This window comes from Phyllostomus hastatus, unplaced genomic scaffold, assembly GCF_019186645.2.
Source record: "Phyllostomus hastatus isolate PE091 unplaced genomic scaffold, TTU_PhHast_1.1 phas_scaffold_93, whole genome shotgun sequence".
Taxonomy (NCBI): Eukaryota; Metazoa; Chordata; class Mammalia; order Chiroptera; family Phyllostomidae; genus Phyllostomus; species Phyllostomus hastatus.
In genome coordinates, this window is record NW_025334042.1 from 19,013,115 (window position 1) to 19,036,723 (window position 23,609).

At 47.4% G+C, this 23,609-nt stretch overlaps 3 protein-coding genes across 7 annotated transcripts in view; 2 read left to right on the plus strand and 1 right to left on the minus strand.

Moving 5' to 3' along the window:
• ATF7 (activating transcription factor 7) overlaps positions 1-13,447 on the plus strand; it is a 102,045-nt gene extending 88,598 nt beyond the window's left edge. For both annotated transcript variants that reach the window (XM_045829112.1, XM_045829113.1), the window contains exons 10-12: positions 372-569; positions 2,492-2,600; positions 8,148-13,447. In XM_045829112.1, the coding sequence (XP_045685068.1) occupies positions 372-569; positions 2,492-2,600; positions 8,148-8,365 (525 nt within the window). In that variant the 3' untranslated portion in view covers positions 8,366-13,447. The remainder of the gene's footprint in view (positions 1-371; positions 570-2,491; positions 2,601-8,147) is intronic.
• Positions 13,448-15,367: 1,920 nt separating this feature from the next.
• NPFF (neuropeptide FF-amide peptide precursor) lies at positions 15,368-17,186 on the plus strand. The gene is made up of 3 exons (XM_045829114.1): positions 15,368-16,585; positions 16,807-16,928; positions 17,038-17,186. Exons 1-3 carry the CDS (start codon positions 16,481-16,483, stop codon positions 17,153-17,155), a joined length of 345 nt encoding a protein of 114 aa, XP_045685070.1. The 5' UTR covers positions 15,368-16,480; the 3' UTR covers positions 17,156-17,186.
• A 319-nt stretch (positions 17,187-17,505) lies between these two features.
• On the minus strand, positions 17,506-22,708 carry TARBP2 (TARBP2 subunit of RISC loading complex). Of its 4 annotated transcripts, none has more exons than XM_045830086.1 (9): positions 22,389-22,706; positions 21,667-21,836; positions 20,758-20,860; positions 20,127-20,222; positions 19,494-19,566; positions 19,143-19,260; positions 18,699-18,826; positions 18,093-18,294; positions 17,506-17,934 (listed from the first exon to the last, which is right to left on the minus strand). In XM_045830086.1, the coding sequence occupies exons 1-9, from the start codon at positions 22,439-22,441 to the stop codon at positions 17,777-17,779; spliced, it is 1,101 nt and encodes a 366-aa protein (XP_045686042.1). In that variant the 5' UTR covers positions 22,442-22,706; the 3' UTR covers positions 17,506-17,776. The 4 variants fall into 4 exon arrangements, with proteins under 4 accessions (XP_045686042.1, XP_045686043.1, XP_045686045.1 ...); XM_045830087.1 differs by lacking the exon at positions 22,389-22,706 and adding an exon at positions 22,143-22,261; XM_045830088.1 differs by having other exon boundaries at positions 17,791-17,984; positions 22,389-22,708.
• Positions 22,709-23,609: the final 901 nt, after the last annotated feature.

The following is a 23,609-nucleotide window of genomic DNA, read 5'->3' on the forward strand; positions in this document are numbered from 1 at the left end:
TAAACTTTTTATTCCACAGTCTTGCTAAAAGTTCCCATACCTTCTTTTATGATTTCCCTGCCTACAACATTTCCTATTCTTAAGAAACAAAAAGTGATCCTAGTTTTTCATTTTGTCTGTCTCAGAAATAATCAGTTTCCTACTGAATTGTGGTTGTCTAGGTATGGGACTGAGAAGACTAGAAGGAAATGGGAGGCAGAATGAGGAATAACTACAAAAGAGAGGCTAAGGGACATTGCGATGAGACTTACTGTGGTTACAGAGACTGGTACATCCCTTTGCCAGATTTTCCTAGTATACCTAATGTCAGGTTTAATTTGGAAAGGATCAACATTCCTTTCAAGTAACCCCTCTTCCTTCCTGGGCCACAGGTCTCACCAGCCCAGCCCACACCGAGCACAGGAGGGCGACGGCGGCGCACAGTGGATGAAGATCCAGATGAGCGGAGGCAGCGCTTTCTGGAGCGCAACCGTGCTGCAGCCTCTCGCTGTCGTCAGAAGCGGAAGCTATGGGTGTCCTCCCTAGAGAAGAAGGCAGAGGAACTCACTTCTCAGAACATTCAGCTGAGTGTGAGTGGGTCCTGGATGATTGTTGGGATTGTTGGACATTGAAAGTGGGGTTGAATCAGAAAAAAAGGGAGACAATATAATAGAAGATGGTAATTCTTTAAATTAGGACAGATCTAGATGTTCCAGGAAGAAGGCAGAAAGAATCCCTTAAGTTAGAGTTGAAATCTCTTCCCCAGAGGTTGGAAAAGACACCGTCTATTCCTAAATCTGCTACTAGAATGAGTCATTCATAGACCAATTTGGATGAAGGGAATTAGATTAAGCACCCCAGGGTGCTCTTTTCAGTCATCAGTACACTCTGACAGGGGTTGTGGAACACCCAAAGGGAAATGGATTTGCCCCAGATAATGCAACTTAATAAAAGAAAGAAAAAGCAACACAGCCCTGGCCAGGCAGTTGACTTGATTAGAGCAGCAACCTATATACACCAAGGTTGCAGGTTCCATCCCCGGTCAGGGCACATACAAAAATCAACCAACGAATGCATAAATAAAGGAACAACAAATCGATGTTTGTCTGTCTCTCTCTCTCTCTATCTCTCCCTCTCTCACTCTGTTCTTCTCTCTCTCTTTTTTCTTCTCTCTAAAATCAATTTAAAAAAACTTGTCATTGTGATAGGTAAAAAGCCACACAAACAAAAAGCCACACAGAAAACCAGAACAATTTTATAATCCATATATTTTCTTGAATATTATTTTCTGTTCTTCTGATTATTATTAAAATCTTTCATTGTAAGGAATATATATTATTTATATATAACATATATATAATATACACACACAGTGTAGAATAAAAACAAAGTCTGCCCTGGTGTGGCTCGGTAGATTGAATGCTAGCCTGGGAACCAAAAGGTTGCTGATTCGATTCCCAGTCACGGCACATGCCTAGGTTGCAGACCATGTCTCCAGGTGCAGGTATGTAAGAGGCAACTGATCAATGTGCCAGACATATCAATGTTTCTCTCCCTCTCTTCCTCCCTTCCCTCTCTCTAAAAATAAACAAACAAACCAAAAAGCCCAAAGTCCTCTCCATTATGCCTTTTCATACTCATTCTCTTCCCTGTAGGTAAGTTTGATGTGTACCTATCACACAGATACGTACTTCTACATACTATTTTCATTTATAGTTTTGTAGGGGAGTCATGGAAGGATCATGTGTTAGTTTTAACATAAATAGGTTAACAGTCTCTCCTGGAGATCTGGCCACATGTATAGAAGATCTACCTCATTTTTTTTTTTAAGATTTTATTTACTTACTTTTAGAGAAAGGGGAAAGAAAGGGGAAAGGAAGGAGAAAGAGAGGGAGAGAAACATCAGTGTGGGAGAGAGACATCAATCTGTTGCCTCCCACATGCCCACAATTGAGGACCTGGCCCACAACCCAGGCATGTGCCCTGGCTAGGAATGGAGCCTGTGACCTGTTGCTTCTCAGGCCAGTGCTCAATCTACTGAGCCACACCAGCCAGGGATACCTCATTTTTCTTAATAGTTATATAGTAGTACATTCTAAGTGTGGTTATATTATAATGTATGGATATTTATAATGTTTCTAATTTTTTAGCTAGAACAGCAGTGCTGCAGTAAACACTGTATGTACTTCAGTAGGTCTGTTAAACATTCATGGAAGTAGGCTTTCTTAGTCAAAGGACATGTGCATTATTGATTTTGGTATCATCATATTTATACTACATACAAGTAATTTTTCTATTGTAAATCCCTACTTTTCACTGTAAGCAGCTCCTGTCGTTGAATTCATGACTATACTGGCCCTAGGCTATTGAAGCCTTGCTGGATCAGAAGTGTCCCAGATTTGGAGAAGAAAGTACGGGCAGCATACTGTCGTCACTTCAGAAGAGATAGTCACGGAGGTTAAAGAGTGGAGGATGAATTTTCTTGATACTCTTTTCTTCCCTCCCTCCTCAGAATGAAGTCACATTACTACGCAATGAAGTGGCTCAGTTGAAACAGCTATTATTAGCTCATAAAGACTGCCCAGTCACTGCACTACAGAAAAAGACCCAAGGCTATTTAGGTAAGCTGCTCACAACCTAAGCAAAGTCAGTCAGTAAATTGCATGTATTGAGTGTCTCAACTGTTTATAATTTTATAACTCCATTCTGAATGTTCTGGGGGGGCATCCAGGCTGATAAGTAAGCAGACTTTGTGGAGCAACCAGCCCTACAAAAAAAAATTTTTTTTGAGAATAATACAGAGTTATCCTAATTATCACAGTTGGAGATAGAGGGTGGCTGTGTTTATTGGGTACCCACTTTGGGTTAGGCACTCTACCATTTTGCCAGTTCTCTTATGAAATAGACATTTTATCTCTATTTATACACAGGAAAACTGTACTCAGATTAGTCACTTACCTGAAGTTGTATGTAACTCCTGGGCTGGTAGAGCCAGGATTCACATCTAGGTCTTTCTTATTTTAAAGACAGTGCTTTGACCTCAAAGAGGATATAAATAGCAGATGATACATGGGGGTTTGTTAAGCATTGGTATTTGGGAGTATTTTTTATCTTTCTAATGAAGGGCTGATATTGGTTTTAGTTCATATTCTATAAGCACCCATAAAATAGTACTAGAAAGATAGTCACAGAGTTTTGCTCAGGACAAGCACAATCCTAAAATCAAAATTATTGTGAATAATTTGCTTATGGACAATAAAAGTTAATAAATCATTTCTCTTTATAAGTTAAATTCATAGAAATGTTGGCTATCAAATTTTGATATATTGTTTTTCCACTATAATTTCACAGATCTGTTTTCACAGAAAATGAGTAACCACATCACCAATTTTAAATATCTCTATTTAAATTTTAATTTTAATATGTACTTAAGTGTACATTCATGTCCTAAGCAGATGTTGATTTAGCCTGTTCTTTGTTGGGCACTGTTTTACATGGTGAGAATATAATAGAAAACCATAGATTAGATTAAACTCCCTGTCCTTGAGGGGCTTATATTTTAGTAGAAAGACAATAAATAAGATAAATAGGTACAATATATGGTATATTGGTAAGAATAAAGGCTTGGAAGAAAAAATAAGGGAAGAGGAATATGAAATGTTGGCAGCAGAGTTGAAATTTTAGATGAGGTGGCTTTTGAATAGACCTTAAGAAAGTGAAGGAGATAGCCATTCACTTATGTGGGAGAAAAATACTGCAAACAGGAGCAAGGACAAATGAAAAGACCCAAAGTGTGTGTGTGCCTGACACATTCTAGCAACATCAAGAAGGCTAGCATGGGTGGATTGGAGATGATGGAGATTGGAGAGGAGTTGAAGATGAGGTAGGGAAGGTAAAGGGAGCATCTCTGTGTAGGGCTTCATTAGTCATGGTGAGGACCTCGGCCTTTACTATATACATTGAGAACCATTAGAGGGTTTTCAGCAGAGCTGTAACATGCTGATTTGACTTACATTTGAACAGGATCACTCTGTTAGTGTAGGAGTTATGGACAGAAGCAAGCAGTCCATTTAGGAGGCTATTGCAATTATGCACAAGAGATGTTGGAGCCTTGGACCAGGATGGTGGCAGTGAAAGTAGTTAGAAGGGGTCAAATTCAGGATATTTTGAGGTTAGAGAGAAAGGGTTTGGTGACAGGCCAAATGGGACAGTATATATGAAGAACAAGAAGAATCAAAAATTGCACCAAAGATTTTGGACTGAGCAACTGCAATAATGGTTTTGCCATTAATTGAGATGGGGAAAGGGTAGGGGGAATTGATTGGGAGTTATATTTGGAGCTCAGTTTTGGACAAGCTGAGTTTAAGAAGCCTATTAGTCTTGAAGGTGGAATCTAGCAGGCAGTGATTATATGGGTCTGCAGTTCAGAGGAAGAGCTGGAAGATATGACTGTGGAGTCAGCATATAATTAGTTTTTAATGCCATAAAACTGGATGAAATGTTATCGTCAAGGGAGAGTGCACAGAGAGAAAAAGAGAAGTCCCAGGACTGAGCCCCTGGGTACTGCAACATTGGAGGTCAGAGAGATGAGAAGGAACCCACAAAGTGACTGAGAGCTACCAAGAAGGTAAGAGGAAAACCAGCTGAGTAGCTGAGTGTAGTGTTCTATAAACCAAGATAAGAAAGTGTTTCAAGATGTTTAGTGATCGACTGTTTCAAATACTTTTCATGGGCTAAAAGGAAGACAAGGACTCAGTATTGATCGATATGAAGTCTATATAGAGTAAGTTTCCTACTCATTTCCTGCAAGAACTCTGATATATAGTCAATCTATTAAACTACATATTTGTCACAACAAAAATGTCTTTAGTTCCTGCTATATGATATAGACATTATGGTAGGTACTTAACACAAGACAAATAGACACTGTCCCTACCTCTGAGAGACTCATGGGGTTATGCAGAGATAAACCTATCAACCTGTTAATAGGGTAAGCACAGATACCCCAGTTAAAGAGCCCTTAGACTGGAAGCTTCCTGAGGACAAGGCTACTGTTTTATTCTTTATGTACTACAGTGCTCGGCACATGAATGATGCTCAGTAAATATTTGATGAATTAATGAACATATGTTCTGAAAGTACACGCAGTGAAATAGTTAATTTCCTGAGTGCAACAGGGACTTCAGGGACTTCTGACAAAGATGGAGGTGTAGGTAGATACACTTTGCCTCATCGCACAACCAAAAGAGAGACAACAACAAATTTCAAAACAAAAAATAACCAGAACTGCCAGAAAATTGAATTGTATGGGAGTTCAACAACCAAGAAGTTAAAGAAGGATTATTCCTTCAGACTGGTAGGAGGGGCAGAGATGGGCAGCCAGGGCAGAGAGGACATGTGGCAAGGCAGTGGCCGGAGGACCAGACCAGGCAGTCCCACATTAGCGTGTGGATAAACTGGGAGGAACAACTGGTGAGCAACACAGACCATGTAACCCAGGGCTCTAGCACAGGGAAATACAGCCTCAAAACCTCTGACTGTAAAAACCTATGGGGGTGCCTGTGGGTGGAGAAACTCCCAGCCTCACAGGAGAGTTCACTGGAGAGACATACAGGGTCCTAGAATGCACACAAACCTACTCACCTGGGAATCAGCACCAGAAGGGCCCAATTTGCTTGTGGGTAGCAGGGGAAGTGACTGAAAGTGGGAGGAGAGTCCAGAAAGTGGCATTGTTCCCTCTTGGAACCCTTCCCAAATTCAGCACCACAACACAGCAACCTGGGTTGCCCCCACCCTGGCAAATACCTAAGGCTCTACCCCTTTCTATGTAACAGGTGCACCGAGACAAAAAAAATATGGCCCAAATGAAAGAACAGATCAAAGCTCCAAAAATAGAATTAAGCGATGAAGAGACAGCCAACCTATCAGATGCAGGGTTCAAAACACCAGTAATCAGGATGCTCACACTAATGGTTGAGTATGGTTGCAAAATAGAGGAAGAAATGAAGGCTATGCAAAATGAAATCAAGGAACATATACAGGGAACCAACAGGGAAGGGAAGGGAACCGGGATTCAAATCAACAATTTGGAGCATGAAGGAAGAAATAAACATTCATCCAGAACAGAATGAAGAAATAAGAATTCAAACAAATAAGGAGAAGCTTAGGAACCTCCAGGACAACTTTAAACATTCCAACGTCCGAATCATAGGGGTGCCAGAAGGAGAAGAGGAAGACCAAGGAATTGAAAACTTACTTGAACAAGTAATAAAGGAGAACTTCCCCAGTCTGGCAAAGGAAATAGACTTCCAGGAAATCCACGGAGCTCAGAGAGTCCCAAAGAAGTGGGACCCAAGGAAGCACACACCAGGGCACATCATAATTACATTAGCCAAGATTAAAGATAAGGAGAGACTCTTAAAAGCAGCAAGAAAAATGGAGACAGTTACATACAAAGGAGTTCCCATAAGGCTATCAGCTGATTTCTCAGAAGAAACCTTGCAGGCAAGAAGGGGCTGGAAATAAGTATTCCAAGTCAGGAAAAGCAAGGACCTACAGCCAAGATGACTTTATCTAGCAAAGCTGTCATTTAGAATGGGAGGGCAGATAAAGTGCTTCCCAGATAAGGTCAAGTTAAAGGAATTGTCACCAAGTCCTTATTATATGAAACATTAAAGGGGCTTATCTAAGAAAAAGATGATCAAAACTATGAACAGTAAAATGACAACAAACTCACAACTATCAACAACTGAACCTAAAAAAAAATAAGCAACTAGAACAGGAACGGAATCACAGAAATGAAGATCACCGGGAAAGTTATCAGTGGGGAGGGGGAGAATGGGGAAAAAGGTTCAGGGATTAAGAAGCATAAATGATAGGTAGAAAATAGACAGGGGGAGGTTAAAAATAGTGTGGGAATTGGAGAAGCCAATGAACTTATACCTATGGACATGAACTAAGGGGAAACTAAGGGGGCTGGTGGGAAGGAAGGTACAGGGCAGAGGGGGAGAAAGGGGAGAAAAAATGGGACAACTGCAATAGCATAATCAATAAATACATATATGAAATTAAAAAAAGGTTTCACGGAGGAGGTAATACTTGATTTTAAGGTAATAAAAGAAGGCTCAAGTATTCTTCAGGTCAAGAATATTACTAACTGTTGGAAGTTTGCCCTCATTCCACACATCTCTGTTTAAGCAGACATAGAGGCTATCTGGTATTTAAGAAAATTCCTTGACTGATGAGCAGCATGGAGTTGTCTTTGTATGCAGTTCAGATATTTGTGTTATTGTCACTTTAGGCAGAGTGACATTACTCATAATAAGTGTTTCAAGTCAGTAATACCTATCTAATGAGTAGTCAGGAGGGTCTACAGACCTCTTTGGGATTTGTTGTGTGAAGTGTACCTTAGCTAAGGACTGATCATTTATTACATAATTTGATTATAGCTTGATATTTATCATGCTTACCTGTGGTACAACTACATGCTAAAGGAAATTTTTTTTTTAAAGGTTTAATTAATTTATTTTTGGAGAGAGGGGGAGGGAGAGAGAAAGAGAGGGAGAAAATCATCAATGTGTGGTTGCTTCTCACACTCCCCTAATGGGGACCTGGCCTGAAACCCAGGCATGTGCCCTGACTGGGAATCAAACAGGTGACCCTTTGGTTCCCAGGCCAGCTCTCAACCCACTGAGCCATGCCAGCCAGGGCGCTAAAGGAAATTTTTAAAAAATGGAATGATTCAGCTCCTGTGGGAATTAATCACAAAAGATACCTAAAAAAGAAATCTATTTTAAATCACGTTTAAACAAATAAGAGGAAGAGTATTCTAATAAAGGGTAATGAACTACATACAAAGACCTAGAAGCCAGACAGTGTAATTAACATGTTGGGGATTTGCTTTATTGGGATAGGTAGGTTAATTTTTCTAGTTCTTGCTTCCCTTCCCACAGCTTACCGTTTACCAGCTCATTCATAGTTTAGAAGCCAAGATTCTGAGAAGTTTCTCCCTGACCCAACCCCCCCCCGCCCCCCCCGCCCCCCCCCAAAAAATAGGCTTCCTTTTCCTTCGGTCTGATTTAGAATTATGGAAAAAGATAGTCCTGCCTATTTCCCCATTCTGTTTTCTAATTACTTGTTCTCTGTTCTTTGCCCTCTTTCCTTGGCAGAAAGCCCCAAGGAAAGCTCGGAGCCAACGGGTTCTCCAGCCCCTGTGATTCAGCACAGCTCAGCAACAGCACCTAGCAATGGCCTCAGTGTTCGCTCAGCAGCTGAAGCAGTGGCCACCTCAGTCCTCACTCAGATGGCCAGCCAAAGGACAGAATTGAGCATGCCCATACAGTCGCATGTGATTATGACTCCACAGTCCCAGTCTGCAGGCAGATGATGCCTCCCCTTGTGGAGGGGTCCCCAGCCAGAGCTCGCCCGTCCCAGAGCCAAGAGAGATGTCATCTTATCCCCTCGCATCTGCCTTGGACATGGCAGTTTGGGGGAAAAACTGTGTGTTGTGAGTAAAGGACAGATGTGGGGCTTTTCAGCCACATGGTCATGTATGTTGACACCTGTACTAGGAGCCTCCCAGCCCCAGAGCCATATAGATCATCCCCTAAGGGGGGGTTTCTGATGTCCCCACAGCCAAAGGCCTTTCCAGATGGCCTGAACGATCAATCGCCCTTGCCCATGCACGTGTACTTCTCTCTTTTAACACTAACCCCTGCACTTCCAGTTTTCGGGTTTCCCAGTTCCCTCTCTTCCCACTACACGACTGTACCTTCTTGTTCCTTAGCAGCATGCCCCTTCCTGCTAGGTAGAGGGAGCTAGAATCAGCAGCATGCCACCTGCTGACCCATCCCCAGCCCCCTCTTGGACTCAGGACTTTGTGTCCCAGTAGCTGCTTATTTATCCCTTTTTACCCATCCAAAGTTCTAATCAAAATATTCACTTAGGGAGAATGTAAGGTTACCTTTGATGTATGAAATAGCAGTAATTTCTGGCTCTTCCATAAACTTTAGTCTTTCTCCCTATCTCCTACCAAAAAAAAATATAAAAAATAAAAACAAAACAAACAAAAACCAAAAAAAGCGAAAAAGAAAGCAACAAAACCCCCAAGAGTTTTAGTCCTTTTTTTATCTATTTCCAGAGCTATTTGAGTACCATATTTTGTCTCTTGAGTGTTCCCAGTTTAAGTGGTGGGGTCTTTCCCAGCTTCCACTAAGCCTTGGCAATCTTACCTTGTGGCCTTATTAGATAGGGCTTGGTAGTAAAAGGGGGGAAAGCCCAGGATCTGATTGGCTGACTCCTCCCCTCCCTGCTCCATCCTTCTTCAGTCTAATCATCAGGTCAGGCAGGAAAGCTCATTCCATCATGTTAGTTACTGGATTGATTCTTTTATGTTTTATAGGAATCTACTGACCAAAGTACACATAATCCTTTTGGTCATCTTTCTGCTTCTGCCTCTCCCTCTTCATTCCCCTGTCCACATTACTGCCTGTCTCTTCCGTAACTAGTTTAGATGCAGCACTGTGGAAGCTATTATGTAGCTCCCTCACTTTCCCCCCATCTCTAAGCCTCACACATCTGTCTTATTTTCTGAGCTAGGGTCTTATATTCACAAGCACCCGACATCCTCTGAATCTGCCTTCTCTCTCAGCAAGCTCCTAGCCTAGCCACTAGGTCTCTCTGGTTCTACAGCGTTTCTTCAGTTCTGCTCTCTTCCCCCTAGGTGTAGTGCTTCTCCAATGTCTAAGCCCCAAGACTCTGAGGCATCATAGCCAAGGTCCTAACAGGGTTTTCTTGAGTATGAAGTTGGATAAGGGGTGGCCAGGGAGCAGCAGGTGCAGTACTAACCTCAGCAGAAGAGCCCTGCTTGTTGAAGGGTCTAGCCTGCCTGAGAAATCGGTGACTGTTGCTCTCAGCCATTCTTACATTTGAAGGGTTTGGTTGCAGGGGGAAATTCATTGCTCTTGTCTCTCTCTCTTCCCCATGAAGACTTCTCATCTTCCTTTGACTCCGTACTATGCAATTTCCACCAAGGCCATAGGAAGCAATCCAAAGCCAGGGGCCTGTGGATAAATATGTCAGCTTTAATAGCTCTTCAGTATGAAACCCTTCCAATTGTCCCAGAGCCACCTTCTGCCATCTGCCAAAGCCAAGAGTGTCCTTTTCTCCATCTCTCCTACCTCCATCTTAAACATACATACAGAATAACTGCTAGCTTCCTTTATTATTTGTCTTCTAAAATTGGCTGTCATAGGGGAATGAGGAAGTGTTCTAAGTTACAAGATTCCCACCACCTCAGAGTGATAAACTGGTGAACCAGTCAGATGACATGTTCTACTGCATTTGTTTTTAATTTTCCCTCCTGCTTTTCAGAGCCTGTGCTGAACAAGCCACACCTGATGAAGAGAAAGGAGAGAAAACATGGTTTTCTCATCCTCTACCACCCGGGCCCCAAAAGGAACAGCCCCTTAGGAGGCTCAGATTAGCAAATGGCATGGCAGATGGTCAGGAAGCAGGTTACCACCTCCAGGGACTCCACTTGCCTTTAAAAATTCACAGCCATGACTGCTCAGGACTTATCTTTTAGACTGCTGCTCCCTGGGCTTTTCTCCTGCTTTAGTTTTGTTTCATTTTTTTTATTATCTTGATTTCCCACTAGCAGCATTGCCCTTGAGCTTGACTGAGTTTCTGACTCCTAAGGAGCCTTCGTAAGACTCTTCACTATTTTCCTTCCCCCTTCAGTCAAGTGTTTTTTAAGTTAAGAATCAGTTTGTCACTGTACACATGCCCCACCTCACTGCCCGGCTTTGGAGGCAGTTTACATCCTGCCAGTCTAGTCTGTCCCTGAGTAGGATGGCTAATTTCTGTAGAGGGTCTTGTTTACGGTCTTAACCCCCATGTCTGGCTCTCATTTTCATCAGTGGGAAGTTAGTATCGGGGACCTAAATGAGGGGTATTGACAGAACCAGAGTAGAATCACTGACATGAGGAAGAGGCAGGACAGAACCGCCCCCCACCCTCAACAGCTCTTATTTGGTCCATAGTCTCACTAAGAAGACAGCAATTGCTTACCCGGAAGCCTCTTCTATAGTCGAGGGGAACATCATTGATCTTGTTACTGCTATCAGCCCTGTGGTCGCTCTCCCTCACTCTTTACCTTGCAGACTCATCTGGACTGGAATCAAACATTGTGGAGTGCATTACTTAGCCCTTAGGAACCATGGCCTTTCCAAGGACTTAAGGAAGGATACTTTCTGAAAGAAGCTGGGAGTCTGAACCCTTGTTGCTCTTCCACGTGAACACACAACTAAGGCCTCTCACTTCACTCTAAAAACACAGCTGCTAGATAACCAAGGCCATAGACACAGGAGCCAGAACCGGGTCTTCTGGAATGGGGACTTTCTGCCCCATTCCCTTGAAAGCTTGCCTAGAGTTGAAAAGTCTGAGAAAGCCTCCCCTATAACTAGGGTGGTCTAGAAAGAGTAGGAATTTTTTTTACTTACTCTTTCCCTGTTGGTTGTGTCACCGAAATCTGGCTTCCTTCAGCCTGCACTCATCTTCTTGGCCCTAAGCACTAGACCGTATACTCTTCATGGTGGTAAAGAGATAACCTAACGGAACGTTTCCTTGCCGCCTTCCTTTTGCCTGTTGTGTTGCTCTTGGCTCCTTGACTGATTCACTGCCCTCCAGCACCACGCATCCTGGTAGATGGAGTGCTTAATCCAAGCTACGCCCTCCCTGTCTGCAACCTGAACCACCACGCAGACGTTAAGATATTCCTCCTCTGGTTTCTGAGGCTCCCATGTTCCTCACTGAGGCTCTCCACCGAAGGTGCTAGCCCTGAGACAGCTCTTCCCCCAAAAGAACTCCCTTTCTTCCATAACTTTTCCATCCCCAAATCATTATTTCCCATTAATATTGTACATTGTATACACAGGAAGGAAATGTGTTTTTTTATTTCATAACCAGTCTGTGTAGAATCCAGTCATCCTGGCTGTATCACATATGTCTTGGTTGATGTGCTCTTTCTGTTTTCTTTAGACTTTTGTTTGACAGGTAGAGGGAGGAACAAGAAGTGAGGACCCTCAACCTCCCACAACCCTAAATCATCCCCTCAGAGAACAGAATTCTCTCTGTTTCTGTTTACAAAACACATGCGCACAGACATAAATTCCCCACCTCCTCCACTCCCCAGGGTGCTGACCCCCGCAGGAATGAGTATAAGTGGCTGCCGGCCACCATTCCCACCCCCTCTATCAGTTCATTCATCTCTCTTTGGGTGAAATCCTACTCCAGAGAGAAAAGGCTGGGGAGAGTAGGGAATGTTAAGGCAGCTTATGTCCTTCATAGATGCAGGTTTGTGTTGTAGCTGCTAGGGTTTGGTTTTTAATGGGAGCTGGTAGCATGGAGAAATCTTACCAGCATTAGCTACTACTGGTGAGTGATATTTTAGCTGTAAGAAATGGCTGTGAGCACTAGTTCACTGACTGCCTTAAGGCAGTGGTTCTCAGAACATGGTCCAGCACCAGCAGCACCAGCATCTGGGAACTTGTTAGGAATGTACATTTGGTCCCCACCCCTAAACTATTGAATCAGAAACTCTGGGGATGGGCTCTAACAAGCACTCCAAGTGATTCTTACACTAAAGTTTGAGAACCATCGCCTTCAGGGCAAGCTGGGAAGTTCTTGTAGGGTATCAAGACTATTTAAGTACCATCCTCTGCCTGAGCACTAACATATGTGTTTTTTCATTTCCTGCAGTCCCCTCTCTCCACTACCATGAAAACAACCACCACATTATTCATCTCAAAATCTAGGTTTGTCTTCATCCTACTTATCCCTAAAACCTGTCCTGCATCGCTCTAGACAGGTGCTGTTCCATATTCCCTTGCAGACTGGTCACTCCACGCTCTTTGTTTCAGGAAGGACCAGCTGGAGTTTAGCTGTCCTGTTCACACACACACACACACACACACACACACCTTCAGGCAGAGAGATGAGCCTCCAACTGTTGGGGCTGGAGGCTGCAGCCTCCTGACAAAGAAAACAGTGTCTGTCAATGGTTATATCTCTGCTCATCTGTATATCTTTGACATGTAGCGAAACCTCTCCATCTCATCAAGGAACTCCGTTGTGGGTCTGAGTCTCCCCAGTCCCCAGTGGTGGACTTTGACAGGTGAGAGCATGCAGTGCTACAGGCTATTTTGTTACAAAACCATCTCCCTCCCGCCGCCCGCCAATGCCCACCCCCGCCCCAATTCAGCATCATCCCCGTGAGCAGGCTCTCACAATATCCCAGGACGGGGCTGAGGCAGAGTCTTCGCTCTATTCTCCCTAACTGTCCCTTCTTCCTTCCCTTTGCCACTTAGCAGTTATCCCCAGCCATGCCTTCTCCCTCTTTCCCTTGCCCTGACATATATTGTGCCTTATTTATGCTGCAAATATAACATTAAACTATCAAGAGAACCACTGTTATGTCTGATACTTCAGTACTCTGATCTACACATCTCATTATCCACTCTCTGGGAAACCATTGGACTTCCATGTCAGATTTTCCTCACTCTCCCATTCCTTTGAACAAAAGGAGCCAATATTCTTATCCCTCCTTTTTATGCAGTAAAGACAGTCTAGAGAAGGTGGGTGGTTTATGTAAATTATATAACAGAAAGCACAGGGGCCAGTGCTCAGATCTGTGCGGGAGACAAGGGCCCTCATCAGAGCCCTCACTAGAGGACTTGTGTGGTTCTGTGAGGGTGAGAGGTGGCATGGTGTTTGAAGGCAAGTGTCCTCTTCTTACCTTTCAATGTTTTGTCCCCACGCATTCCCAACAATTAAAAAAAAGTGTACAACATGACAGGAATACACAGAGACCAGGAGAGAAGCTATGATTCTGAGTTCTAGGGTGTGGGGGCACTGGTTAGAAGCGGGTAAGAGAGTTGTCAAGACAAAGAGGTAATACTTAGGAACCATATGAGTAAGGAGGTGTGGGGCGTCGCTACTAATTGCACCTGTGTATTCCTCAATAATTATCACAAGTGAGGAGAGTAAGCCAGACTGAAGAACTTAACCAGGAAGTAGCAGGTACCTCTGAGGATTTCCCAATAGGAGAGAAATTATCTAAGAAGCTTTCTGTGGCTGATGTTTGGTATAATTGACACAAGGAAGGAAACAGTCTCCTTAGGGGTCTCTTAGGTAGTGGTCTTCATTGTATTGTGGTCAGGAACATGTGGGGGTCCAGAGAAGGGTAAGAAAGGGAGTTACTGAAGGCCAGATACTAAAACCAAGATTAAGAGAGTTGGGAGGTGGAGATAAAAGCAGGGCAGTTTCCCATGTTAGCAGAATTAATCCATTTCAACTACTAACCAAAGGAGAGACCAGTCACCCCCATCCTGGACACAGGAAGCCAGCTAGATACTGCTCCTTTCTTGATGCAGCCTCAGCTCAGACAGTGTTGTGCTTGGTGATCAGAAAAATAGTAGAGGGAGAAGCAGCAGAGTGGTAAACATTCACTGAGCGTCTGCTTTGTGCTAGATGGAATGCTAGATGCTTTGCATCATTTATTGTTCACAGCAGCCTCTTGGTAAGAGGAGTAGTTGCCTCATTTTATTGATGACGAAGTGAGGTTTAGGTTAAGACACTTGCCAAAGGCACATAGTGAAGTGCCAGGGGCTGGGATTAAAACTGAGTTCTGTCTGACTCTAGAGCCACTCTTCGCAGTGCCCCACCCACCCTCTGCTCCTCTGGACTTCAGTCAGATGAGAGCACAGGGACCTCACTGTGGGGCAGGATCCACTTCCCACAGAAGAGCCATCTACTTAAGATTTTAGCACTCCATTTTTAGAAGTAGTGAAACTAGAAGATATAATGAGGAATGTTAGGTTCTGTGCTTGGGACCAGCCATGAGACATAGCTTACAGAAAGGTTCACCCTAGTTTAGGTTGCATGAATGGAAATGTATCTAGAACATCCAGATCACAACCTGCTCGATGTGTCTACCCCAAGTACAAATTGGTTTATAAATGCCTTACTTGAAAGAGGTGGGGGTGGAAGGAACATGTCCCCTTGCACAAAAAAAAAAGACTACAGAGTAGAATGAAGTGTCTTCAAACCTGAGAAAGGCTTGTATACATCAAAGAATCGAGAGATGTTCTGTGAGACAATGAGGCGAACTAAGACCCCCCCTGGTGGAGGCCACAAGGAGATGGAAACCAGCTCAGTGCAAGGATAAATCTGTCTGGACACTCTCAGGAGATGGTAAGTTCCTGGGACTCACGTGTATGAGGTTCCTCACGCTAGTGTTTTCAGGACACTTGCTTTGTGTCACATCTTGTACTGAATGGATGACCAATAGTATCTCAAATAATGCTTACCCTAGGAAGTAGTTAGTTTTAATGTTGCCGTGTTTTAGGTGACGAAACTGTAGTTTAGAGAGGTAGACAGCTTGCCCGAGGCTGATTTATAGGCTACAGAACCACTTTGCATGGATCTAGGATCAGATGGGAAAGGGCACCGGAGGACCTTGAAGGACCTTTCCTGGGAGTCAGGTCTTTCCCAAGGCTGATTCTAGTCTCCTGCCACAGTAGGTCACAGCCAGGCGAAGGTGGGGGTGACTAGAGGGAGGTGGATAGAAAAATAGTCCCACTCCAGTGTTCTGCCCCTGCCTGTCTGGGACTCCTTAAAATCAGGACCTTAGATCCTCCATCCGTCTGACTCTTCATAGAGCTCTATTCCAGAAAAAGGAAATGGCTGGACCTGGCAGTGTGGAGCTGTGACCACAGGGTGGCAGCAGTGCCCCAGCTGCAGAGGATGGCTCCCAAGGCCTAGGTGAGGCAGGTCCTAAGCAGTTCTCTGGAGTGAAGATGGAGTTCATCTACAAGGATTTCTTTTAGCTTCCTTATGTATCTAACTTTTCTTTCCACAGGCAAATCTCATAGTAGTGACTCCCTTTGTAACCCTCCAAGAGGCACATTTGAAACAGGTGCGAATGGGCTGGGCGACCCTGACTGCAACCCCAGCCAGGGGAGAAAGCAGGCTGTGTCATCCTGGCCGACTCTGACCTGGGCTCTTTCCCCCACTCCCTCTGTTCTAGGACACAATACCTACCTAGCCCTTCCTGACAGGACTTTATTTATGCTTTTATTCTATAAGTTAGAAAAGAGAGGTGATCAATTGGAGCTCTCCGACCTGTTGAGGGATTGGGCGTTCTTAAACGCCCCCTAGGGCCTGGCTCTGACAAAGCATCTGCAATTAATGATGCTTCTTGAGCTCTGGAGACAGGATTTATGCATCTAATAAAGTCTGTAACTTCAGGCTTAGGGGCTGGGGCCGGAGGCTGGGAGCAGGAAGTCCCGGAGGGGCCATGGGAGGGGATCCCAGGGGCTCTTAATGGAGCAGTGCATTTCCATTGCCTGCTCTGTATTTCTCCTGAGGCTGCTGTGGGGTGGGGGACAGGGGCACAGCAGGTATAAGAGGCAGAGGTGGCTGTCGGAAGGCAGATGATGGCATGGATTCCAGGCAGGCAGCAGTGCTGCTGGTGGTGCTGCTTTTAATAACAGACTGGGGCCACGCTGGAGAACCAAGCGACCTGGATGGAGGTCAGATCTTCACGGTAAGTGGCACCCCCTCCTCACATCACTATTTCCCTCTGCCTTGGCTCGAGACTTCTGCTCTAGGTTCAAACACTCCAGTGGCAAGGGTCTTCTTCACTGGGGCCTCACATCTGAGGAAAGGGCTCTTACAACTTGCCACTGGAAGCTACATCCTTCTTCTAGTGACCTGAATGTCAAAAGTCTTTGGCCACATTCCTTCCTGGATGTCCCTGTACCACAGGAGGAAGACCCTGGACCCCTCCCAGCACAAGATTCTGAGACCACTAGGTCACTCTTGCTCTCCCTGCTCCAGAGCATGCAGAGACCCAGCCGGAGCTCAGCCTTCCTGTTTCAGCCCCAGAGGTGAGTCTGAGAGGGGCATAGCAAGGCAGGGGCCAGAGGAAGAGGAGGGAGGGTGCTGGAGAAGGGGAGGACTGGAAGAACCTTCACCTGAGGAAGGATCTCTCCTAAGGTTCGGCAGAAACACCTGGGGCTCCTGGAGGAACAAACGGCTGAGCACCCGAGCTGGGGAGGGGCTGAGCTCCCTGTTCTGGAGTCTGGCTGCCCCTCAGCGCTTTGGGAAGAAATGACAAGTCATCATCCCTTGATATGTTTGCATGCAAGGCCCACACCCAAAAATGCATGTGTGCCCCCCCAATAAAGCTGCCTGGCTTCTAAATCCAGGTGTCTGTGTCTGAAGCTTGAAAGGGCTGGGAGAGCACCCAGGGCAAGAACCACAGCCCCTCTATTTCCACCAAACTCTCCAGGAACACAGGCGATGGGAGTCCCAGAAGTCACTGCACCCAGCCTCCTGCCACCAGAAAAGCAGACATGGGGACTTGTGGGGAACAAGGTGGAGAGGCACAACATGGGAGGTGATCTGGCACTAACCTCCGCTGCCATCAGCTACTCAGGGAAACAGAAAGAGTAGGGTTAAGAATCCAAGGAGCAGCACATTTATTCTGGGTTCTAGGGGACAGTAACAAATTTCATTTCCCTTCATCATCACTAGTAACATGAGGATGGATGCCGGGCCACTGAGGCACTGTGGTCTCTGGTTCCTGGGGCCATGCCCTCCTCAGCCGGCAGGGAGGCAGTCTGTGTCAGAAGTGGAGTTGGCACCTCCAGGGGGTACCAGAGCTGGGCAGATGCTGGGCCAAGGCAAGAGGAGCAGGGAGCAAGGGTGTACGTCCATGAGTCCAGCTGGAGCTTTACTTGCTGCCTGCCATGATCTTGAGGTACTGTAGGGCACGGCGAGCAGCCTCCCCTCGAGCTGCCTCCCTGGTGGTTGCGGAGCCATGACATACGGTGGCCGGCTGTGTGGACAGCTCCACCAGGCACTGGCAGAGCCCACTCAGGCTCAACTCCTCTGGAGACCAAGAGAGAGGAGGGAGGCAGTGTTGGGTGGGAAGGCAGCACCTGGAGGGGTAGTCCACGTCATCATCATGCCCTCCCTGACTCCTTATACCCATCTGTACTTGCTCTGGTCCAGTCCCCAACATCCCCCGGCCCCCCAACTAGCCATACCAATATCCAGGTAGCTGGCATGGAAGGCCTGCTCCTCAGAAAGCTCACTGAGGATACTGCAGCAGGCAGGGCCCAGAGCACCTAAGGAGCCCAGGGAACAGCTGCGAAGGGACAAGATCTTCTCTCCCACTGAATTTCGCAGAGAATCCCAAGTGCAGCCTGGGCCCCGGTTCCGAAGTCCATCCAGGCGCGAGCCCACACCCTGACAAGACAGAAACAGATGTAGCATTGGGCTGGAAGACCCAGGCATTTAATGGACATTTAATATTCAAGGAGAGAAAAGCCCAAAGAATGGTTATCTTTAGCTTACATCCCTTTAGACAATCCCCATATGGCCCCTTCTCACTAGACCCTGAATTGGATGGCCAGGCAGACTTTGCTCATCCCAAGAACAAAAGCCTACAGGACCCCACACCAGGCCAGTTCCCCCACAGCACATGCCAGGTGGGCCTACAGCTGAAGCTGAGAGGGGTCCCCAAGAACCCAGGGTCTATTAGGAAAAATAAACAGAAGCAGGCCTGGGACCCAGAATGGCTCACTCCCAAGTCACAGAACTAAGTCCCCATGCCCTGGCCTGGTGTGGAGGATGGCCCACAAGCCACTCACAATACAGAAGTGGTCATCTTCAGGCTCTGCCTCATTCCCATCCCGGGCATCCAGAGGCACCGTGTGCACTCGAAGCAGCATTTTGGCCGCCGCATTACGCTTTGCCAGCTTTTTGGAAGTGCCACTGCCTGTGTGTGGGAAGAGAGTCACTGGATTATAACTCCTAATAGACCCAGGGCTTTTCACCCAGCTCAAACCTGGGTTGAGGGTCCCCTCAGGAGATGCCGATTGGAAAGGGGAGCTCAGGACCTGCCATGAACCTGAGAACTTGGTTGGCCAGAAGAGGAGGGAAGATAGGGTACAAGGAAGAAGCTAGGAGGAAGGAGCCAAGATGGGGGCCTCAGCCAGGAGAGCAGGACTGTAGCAGAGAGGCTAGGCGCTGCTTGTGGCCAGGACTGGAGTGCTAGGGACAGTAGTTGCAAGAATTCCCTTCTGCCCAGTTACCAATCTCAATGAAACGCTCCACTCGGCAGGTCATGGTAAACTCTTTGCGGTGGGCCGGCCCAGACTCCTGAGTCACCGTGTACTCAGGCAACCGCCAGCCCTTCTGCACCACCAGCTCCTTGGAAGGGAGAAATAAGGGTGCACAAGGCTGAGTGAGAGGAGTCCAAACCCTACCCTCCTACACTAGAGCCTAAGATTCCAGATTAGAAGAGGAATAAAGGGGATGGAAAAAGCCCTGAGAACAGGGTAACCACCTCCCAGAACAGGGTAACCACCCCCCCATTAACTTCCCTCATGTCCCCTGGTTCAAGGGAGGGCAGGCATGCACAGGAAATGAGGATGGCAGCACACCTGCAGAGCACCAACTGGGTTGCACTCAGACTGCTGAGGAGAGACAGGGGGCTGCACCTCCATGGGGGGGCTCCTGAAGGAAAAAGGGCCCAGGGCCAAAGCTGAGGGGGCTAATTTCTTCTGCTGCTGCCCAGGAGTCCTATGCCTTGTTTTGGTTTCCCCCACTATCATCCCCCTTTTTCCAGCAGGGCAGGCAGCTGTCTGTCCAAACTTCTAGCCTGCTTCCTTCTCCCTCCCCTTCAAGTGAGGTCTCTTCCAGGTCCCAGCCCCATTTCAATTTTCTGGAACACGTGGTCATCACCTCACCAGGACAGTGGGAGGGGCTGTGTATTCAGTCTCTGGAAGTACCTGATGGGACTCAAACGCAGGGCCATCATAGGGCCAGGCCAGAAGAACAGGGCCTTACAAGACCCTTGAACATGGTCAAACATCATCCATATAACAATCATTAATTACCTCCTGTCCCAAGAGCTTACCAGTTGGTGCAAATTCTTCAAACTCTGGTCCCCAACTATTCCAGCCTCTGTTTACTCTCAGACTTCCTTTTGTCTCACCAGCCTGGGTCCAAAGGCTGGGGGCCAGGAGCCAGGACCCCTCCCTCCCTGCCTCAGGCAGTCAGTAAACACAAAATACCTGGTTGGGACAGCAGATGGAACAGGAGTAGCAGCGGCTGGAGCAGTAAAAACCGGCAAGTCCTCAGGCAGTGAAGAGTCTAAGGGAGAAAAAGAACTTCCCGAGGGGAAGGGGGCCTTTGATTCACACCCATGTGTGGGAGAGGGGGCTCATTGGAAAGGTGGGGGACCAAGGTCCTCCTGACCTGCCCATCCTCTATGAGAATTCCTTCCCACTTGAGTCAAAGGCTCAGGGAAGCTCAACCACCAGCTCTTCCTCCTGGGATCCTTTGCTGCCAAGCATCAGATCAAAAAGACTGAGAAAAGGAGGAAGAGGGTCTCTTTCTACCCAAGAAACATGGGAACAACAAACTCCAACCTGAGTGCAGAAGAGGAAAGGGCCTCTTGCTAGACAGAGATGGCAACTCCCTCCAGCCTCAGCCTCCACCCCTCTCCCTCCCTAGCCACAGCCACAAAGCCCTCAGTGGTCCTGGCCATTCCCCCCAGCAGCAGGAAGCATCCTGCCCAGGGCCAGAGGAAACTCAGGAAGAGGCCAGGTCAAGGTGGCTAAGTGTCACCAGGCCAGGCCTACTGGTGCAAGGGCCTGGGTTCCTGGCAGGGCCTCTAGGATGCCTCAGCTGTTCCTCCCTCACCTGCTGTCCTCCAGGGCCGGCTCCAGCATGCTCCCCCCTTTGAGGTGTTTGAGGGCCACCTCAGCTGCCTTGTGCTTGGCTGCCTTCTTGCTGGGGCCCTGACCTGAGAGAGGGGGTGTGGGCAATACTGGAGGTCACTGGAAGGACAGAAGAGAAACCAGCATCCCACAGCCTCTCTCCTTAGAGCTACAGGGAGTCAACCAAGCCCCTTCTCACTAGCCTCCCCCTGTCCAAGACTCGAAGTGTTATACTAATTGCTGGAAGGAAGGGCCCTTATCTTTCCATGAGCTCCCCAAATCAAGCCACGCCAGACAGAACTGCTCCTGAGCTCAGACACCTTGGGTGGAGATTCTTTCTCTACCTTACTTTCCTCTGGGAAGCTTTATCTTTCAATAGAGAATGGCTGGAAAAATAGAAAGATGGTAGGCTCTAGAGTCAAGCCTGGCTCTACCACTTACTAAGCCTGTGATTTTGCACCAGTCATTGAATCTCTCTGAGCCTCAGTTTCCTCATATTCAACATTAGGGTACTACCACTTACATCACTGGATTAGACTGACGTTGATGACTAAATAGGAATTTGGTTAAGCACCTGCAAAAAGTCCAGGACAGCCAACACTCACTGCCCCAAATACTTGGCTGAGATTTTGGTTTATCGCCTCTTTTTCCTCCAGGATGATGCTGACCTGCCAGATCACTATGGCAATCCTGCTTGCTCCTCTAACTCTTACAAGTCCTACCCACCTCCTCTTAGACCTGTTCTCCCAATCCAGTTGGTGGCCTTTCCCCCTGAAATCTCTCCCTCCCTCACTGCTCTTGGAGAAGAGGACTGTGAAGAGACTCCAAGAAATAAAGCCAATGGGGCCCTGTGAATGCACACCCCAGCCAGGCTGGCCCAAGCCTTCCTCACCAGTGCAGCTGGTGTCGCCAACGGTGACCCGAAAGGTGAAATTAGGCTGGTGGGCTTGGCCCTCGGCTTTGAGAAGGTCGTACACGGGCGTCTTCCCTATTCTGGTCCCATACTCCTGAAGAAGGCTGATCGGGGTCTTGCCCGGGTTGGCTGCCAGCATTTGCTCTATACTGGGGGTAGGGGCACAGACCCTCATCACACCTCCCCTCTCTGCACCCACCTGGCCAAGCACTGCTATATCAGACCCAGGCACACTATGGGGGTCACAGGGTCCAGGAGACCCCAGGCAGCAAAGCAGCCATAGGCTGGGTTCAATGTGGAGTGGCGGTATAGGCTGGGAAAGCAGGGCCCACGGCCCCAGGGCAAGCGGGGAATGCACAGTTCCTGTCGCAGTTAAGGCGGGGGATCCTGTACCCGAGTGCAGGTTGGAAATGCATGTCCCCTAACACAGTGCAGGCCAAGAACCTAGTACCCACCAAATGCACTGAATGTCGGAGCAAAAAGCCCAATGCCCCAGTGCAGTCTGGGAACCGGGCCAGCCCCAAACTATTTCGAGCTGGAGGCAGTGGCCAACGCTCGGGTGAATGCCGGGAACCACGGCCCACTACCCCAGTGCTTGCCGGGAACAACCCTCAGGCCAGATGCATGCTGGGGCCGCGTCGCTACCCGTCCGCACCGCGCCACGCTCTTCACCCTGCAGCAGTCGGTACGGGGCCGCTCACCTGGGCAGCCCGCAGCCTGTGGTGGTGCCGGAGCCCTGCTCCTCTTCACTCATTCCCTCCTCCGTCCCCGCGGGCACCACAGTGACTTCAGCCTCCACGCGCCCCAATACCACGCCGACACGCTAGGGCCGGGGCCAAGCCCCGAGTTGCGGCCGGCAGGGCCCGCCGTGGAGCATGCTGGGATATGGAGTTCTCCCCCGTCCCCCGCCCACCATACTCCATGAGGGTCTATCTAGAGGGGAGCAATTCGCCCCACAACTGTCGGCGCGTTTCGCCCTAGCGGGCAGCACCGCCTTCTGGGAGGAATGGACCTCTCCACAATAGTTACCCGAGCTGGGAGTGGTTTTGTTTGTTTGTTTTAAATACTGTCCCGCCTCTTTCCTTCCGCGTCTCCTCTCCCGTGGACACGCGTGGAAGCGGCTGGGGGCGGGGCGGTAAGAGCTAACTCAAGCAATGGGGTGGAGGTAGAGGGCTTCATATTGAGAAAACTACAGAACCCAGGAGCTCGCGAGTTATCTTTGTCGCAGCTGGAAGGGCAGGGTCAAGCAAGCACGAGCAGCTTTCTGGCGTAATTGGTTGTTCACTATTGGGCTCTCTTGCTCTAGGTGGATTGCGATTGGTTACTTCACCTAGAGGGGCAGGGACAGGGAAGGAGTCGGCCCCTTTGATCCCGCCTCTTTCTTCAGAGAAGTTGGTGATTGGCCTAAGTGATGAGACGCCGTCGGATCCTGACTCTCTGCAGTCTACGAGGGTGGGCCTTGCAGGAACGCGGGAGAGGGCTGTTCTTTGCCCCTCGGATCGCTGCGGACACTTATACATCAAAGTCCATCTCTGACAGTCCACCCAGCCGTCAACCTAAGCCTCTAGCATTCGGGCCTTAGTCTCACAGAACCTTCTTTCTTTTCTTAGGTTGTCTCTTCACCTCTCTTCCCATTTAATTCTGCCCTGCAGTCTGTCGGGTTTCCACTTCTTTTCTAAAGTCTTTGTAAAATGACCCTTCTGGATCCTGAGAATCAGGACAGACTTGAAAGGACTAAGGCACGTGGTGATCCCATTCGTTCTGCCATGAGTCTTGGATCTCTCAGTTGAAGAGCGCAAGAGATGTTTGCCTCTTAAATCTAATAGACTAATCTGGGTTTCAGAGCTCCATTTCCTCCTCCCCCAAAGTCTCAGAACTACTAGGCTGAAAGATGAGAAAAAATCGTATGACCTTGGAGAGAA